This window comes from Aplysia californica, unplaced genomic scaffold, assembly GCF_000002075.1.
Source record: "Aplysia californica isolate F4 #8 unplaced genomic scaffold, AplCal3.0 scaffold00015, whole genome shotgun sequence".
NCBI lineage: Eukaryota > Metazoa > Mollusca > Gastropoda > Aplysiida > Aplysiidae > Aplysia > Aplysia californica.
Window position 1 is genome coordinate 437,579 of NW_004797285.1, and position 4,380 is coordinate 441,958.

General features: G+C 39.0%; 1 protein-coding gene across 3 annotated transcripts in view; it reads right to left on the reverse strand.

Annotated features, from left to right (window-relative positions):
- The window catches only part of LOC101859532 (GTP-binding protein GEM), a 169,114-nt gene that overhangs the window by 58,824 nt on the left and 105,910 nt on the right, over positions 1-4,380 (reverse strand). For all 3 annotated transcript variants that reach the window (XM_005090282.3, XM_005090283.3, XM_035971043.1), the window contains one exon: positions 3,828-4,017. In XM_005090282.3, the coding sequence (XP_005090339.1) occupies positions 3,828-4,017 (190 nt within the window). The remainder of the gene's footprint in view (positions 1-3,827; positions 4,018-4,380) is intronic.

Below are 4,380 nucleotides of genomic sequence, written 5' to 3' on the forward strand. Positions count from 1 at the left end.
CCCCCCCTTCCCCCAAGCTAGAGCTCACTCGATCTCTCCAGCTGTTTCCGAGTTCGGGCCTCTTCTTGCCCCGCTTAACCAGAGCACAGGTAATTGAGTTTACATAGAGCAGAGAAACAATAAAGAGGATTATGGTAAGGTCCCGCTGTTGGATGGTCCTGCTGTAGCGGGTGCAGCTGTAGTCGTGTTCTACTGTCTTCTTAGAGCAGTGTAGCCTACAGATTGATGATCCTGATTCGGATTGCCAACTTGGCCTACTATTGAAGTTTGGAAGTTTCAGGGTTCAGGGAGTTGTCAGAGCTCTCCACCCCTACTTTAGCTCTCTGCTACTGGAGAAGGTCGATACAGGACTAAAAATGCTTTTAGTTTAGTTTTACTAGATGTTTTACGGCGGTCGCAACAGCATAAGGTCATATGAGCGTCAAAAGATTAGAGGTCTTACAAGAGAGTAACAAACATTTAAAAAAAGAAGGGGAGATAAGGATGATAGATGTTTGATAGGAAAGAAGGAGCAAACCACACCAGAGCACCCGCCAACCACCCACTAATAATGCTTATACGACAAGACTCACACTCAGTGAATATCCACACCAAAACCTTTAGCTTTAGTGGTTTTAGTAAGAGTTTCCCAGTACAAATGTTACTTTAATGTACTTGCAGCACGATTAGGCCATTGATAAAGAAAACTAAAAGTATCAAAATAGGAGATGATAGCCGAAGACAAGAGATGTTCTTCTGAAGAGTAACATTCAAAGAAAAGGAGGAGGGGCGATGAAGATGATAGATGATGGTTAGAAGAAAGAAAGAGCAAGCCACACTGTGACACCAGAGCAGACGCAAACCACTCACATGATACCAAACTATGCCAACCAGAAAACATAGATTATTAGATATCTATAGTGAGCTGTAATTTTATATATGAAATAAAAAGAACATGACCTGAAACTGAAAGAGCAAAGAAATTTAGTACAGTCAATTTTAGAGCAAAAGCAGTTTCATAGAGCTGAGCTCATGTCACTTCAACATGCCATTTCATAGAATAGATGATAAAGAAAGATCTCCTGTCAAGGAGGGAAAAAACTTCAAACAAATTATATGAACCATCACAATGTATGACATGATCACACTCACTACTTCAAATAAACAAAGAATCAAACTGAAAACATGTTAAAGTATCGTTTTAGAGGCTAAGAGCATTCTAAAAAAAATTTTTAAGCTACTAAATTTAAATGCGAGATATTTTCACAAAGACAAGTTTTGAATTGACAAGCCGACGAAGCAAAGCGGTTCCAATCACAAATATTATTTCAACTAATTGCTAAAACACTATGAGCATTTAAAAAAAACAAACAACTAAATTAGAATAGAGAGAAAAGTTGGTCCGCTTTTGATTCTGGCCACGCCCCAGAACACAGAGGAGAAGTCTATCACCTTGAGGACCTCTGACTCAAACATGATTGCGTGCAGCTTTTCTTCCACTTCCATACCCATTTTCACACCGAAAGCACCCTTCAACCTTTCAATTTAGCTATCCGATGAACTCAAACTTGTTGATGGAAAAAATGGTCGTTTTGAATTCATGTCATGTGAAGAAAACATTTGATCAAATTGACAAAAAGTGTCACGACATGGTGGAATCAAGCGCCACTCCATTTTTGGCCATGTGGAGTAACTATGGTATCATCTGAAAGCTTATAAATTCTATTGCCTTGCTTTTTTATTAATGAAAAAAAATATCCCTCTATCTTGAATAGATTGAAGGAGGTGGAGTCATCTGGTTTCAGTGGTAAAATTAGCATAAAATGGCTGCCGTGGAAACTTTAGAACCAACAGCTTGACAGTCCTTGAAAACAGAAAAAATATATAATTTTGACTTAGAATTTTGTGCCTCCAGTCCCTTTTTTTCAGTAAAATTCACATGGATGTGTTTTATGGACATAAAGGTCTTGAGCAAAAAAAACTATAATTCAATTTTTTTTAAACTGCATATCTGACGGAAAAATGCCTGTTTCATTGATTTCATTATTTTGACGAGTACCTGATTTCACCACGATGCCTCACATAACCACACACACACGTACTGGCGTTCATATAACCTTATGCAGTTGCAAGGGCAGTAAAACCTCTACTTAAACTTGTAAAAAAACACACACACGCACGTTTATTAAATTTATATAATTATATGAGTGCGCATATTTGCGTGCCTGCGTGTATGCGTGTGTGTGTGTGTGTGTGTGTGTGTGTGTGTGTGTGTGTGTGAATGCGTGTGTGTGTGAGTAAGACGATCAAGTAAGCACACACGTGCGAGTGAACTTTTAGTAATGTTAATTTAGAAACACAATACGTTTTCCAGCTTTTATGGGGAAACATATCAAACTACCTCCTCCCCTTTTTTTTCCACCCACTTAACAAACCCCATTCTTGCACTCACCGTCACCACATCCACATCGAACCTTCACAACACAGGAAGCAATTATCTACATAATCTTGGTTTCTTAGAGCTCTGGCACCGAAATGGATAACTCGTGTTCCCTGGGACGTTCAGCTAAATCAAAATCTAATTAATCGAATCCCTTTCTTTTAAAGCATTCTAAGTTAATTCAATATTGCACTTTAGTGTTAAGCAGAACTGACTCTTTCTACATCATGTTTATCCGCACAAAGTCTCGATACACATGCCGATGTTCTGGTAGAAGGCAATCTGTAATCTAATTTTTATTTCAGAAACGGTGTGGGTTCAACGTCCCCTTTAACAATGTAGGATTATTGGTTTTTTCTTGTAGTTTTTAAAATATTTTTAAAATATTTTTTTTTTTAGAGAAGCATGATTTCCAAATGTAACGTAGGCCACATATAGGACTGAAGCAAGTAGGTTGATCCACGTACTTACAGTCTTAAATATAAAATAGCTGCTTTTATAATCTCCCAATCAATATAGTTGAGATCATTTAGGAGATGGGCTTCCAACCTGCCTGTCAACGCCAACCCACACTGACTTGGATACCACTTCCATCCGAAAAACGGAGATACTGGATAAATATTTCCCCACATGGGAATCAAAACCACGTTTTCCGCTTGTAACTGGCAAGTGGCTTACAACTACGCCACAGACTCCAGTGAAGTAGGCTGAGGGTCTGGAAAACTCCCCAAATAACCAAAGTCATTCACATTAAAACTTAACAAGAAAAAAAAAAAGAGGTAACGATATCCCCTTCTGTTTTATCAATACAAAACAAGCCCAAAAACAATTCTGTTTGTTTTCCTTCTTCGCTTAAGCTTTTCCAGTGTTTGGGACACTGCTGCTCGGACCTTTCTGAAATAAAACAATTTTTCACTTGCCATCATTGTGTTAGGCACTCCCCTTCCTCTCTTGCCTTCTACCTTCGCTTCCAGAATATGTCTCTCGAGAGAATCATGGTGTTTGATGTGCCCAAAGTAGATTAATTCAACTCTTCCATTTTGTTTTTGAGGAGTGTTTGCCTATCTCTGCTTATTCTTCATATTAGTTCATTATTTATTTTCTGTCTTCACAATATTATTCTAAGAGTCCTTCTAAAACAGTTCAATCCTTTTTGCATCTTGCTATTGATGGTTCAAGCATAGCATTCGTAATAATATGATATAGTGACGAATGTTCGCAATTCTATGACTCAACATGTGGTTGGTTGGCGGGTGCTCTGGTGTGGTTTGCTCAAACAACTTTAGTCCTTATCTCTCCTCCGTATTTCTTTTGTTTATTACTCTAAAATAACACTTCTTCTTTTCTCACTTATATAATCTAATTAAGTTGAAAGTGCAACATCTCTTACTTTAAAAAAAAGACTCACCGTCTGCCGTGACCTTTCGCTTGCGCACCAGGTCAATCTTGTTGGCTACCAGTACGATGACCCGGTCAGTTCCCATTTCCACTCTTAGGTAGCGCACCAGCTCCTGGGCTTGGTCAAAAGAGGAGTGGTCGTTGATGGAGAACACGACCACATAGGCGTCCAGCAGCTGGCACAGGCCTTCGTCAATCACCTGGTGATGGGGAAGAGGGTTTATGTTTTAGTAAAGAGTTTATAGTTTTAGTTTTAGTTAGTGTTTTACGGCGCTTGCAACACAAAAAGGTCACATAAGTGCCGAAGATTAGAATATGTGTTACTAGAGAGTAACAAACACAAAATAGAAGGCGAGGAGATAAGGACGATATATGTTTGATAGGAAAGAAGGAGCAAATCACACCAGAGCACCTGCTAACCAAACCACCCACTGTAATGAGTTTTACGTACTTGCAACACAATAAGGTCATATCATAACTGCCGAAGATTAGAGATGTTGCAAGAGAGTAGCAAACATAAAAAGAATACGGAGATTTGGGGGGAAGGGGGGGGGGCGAGGGGT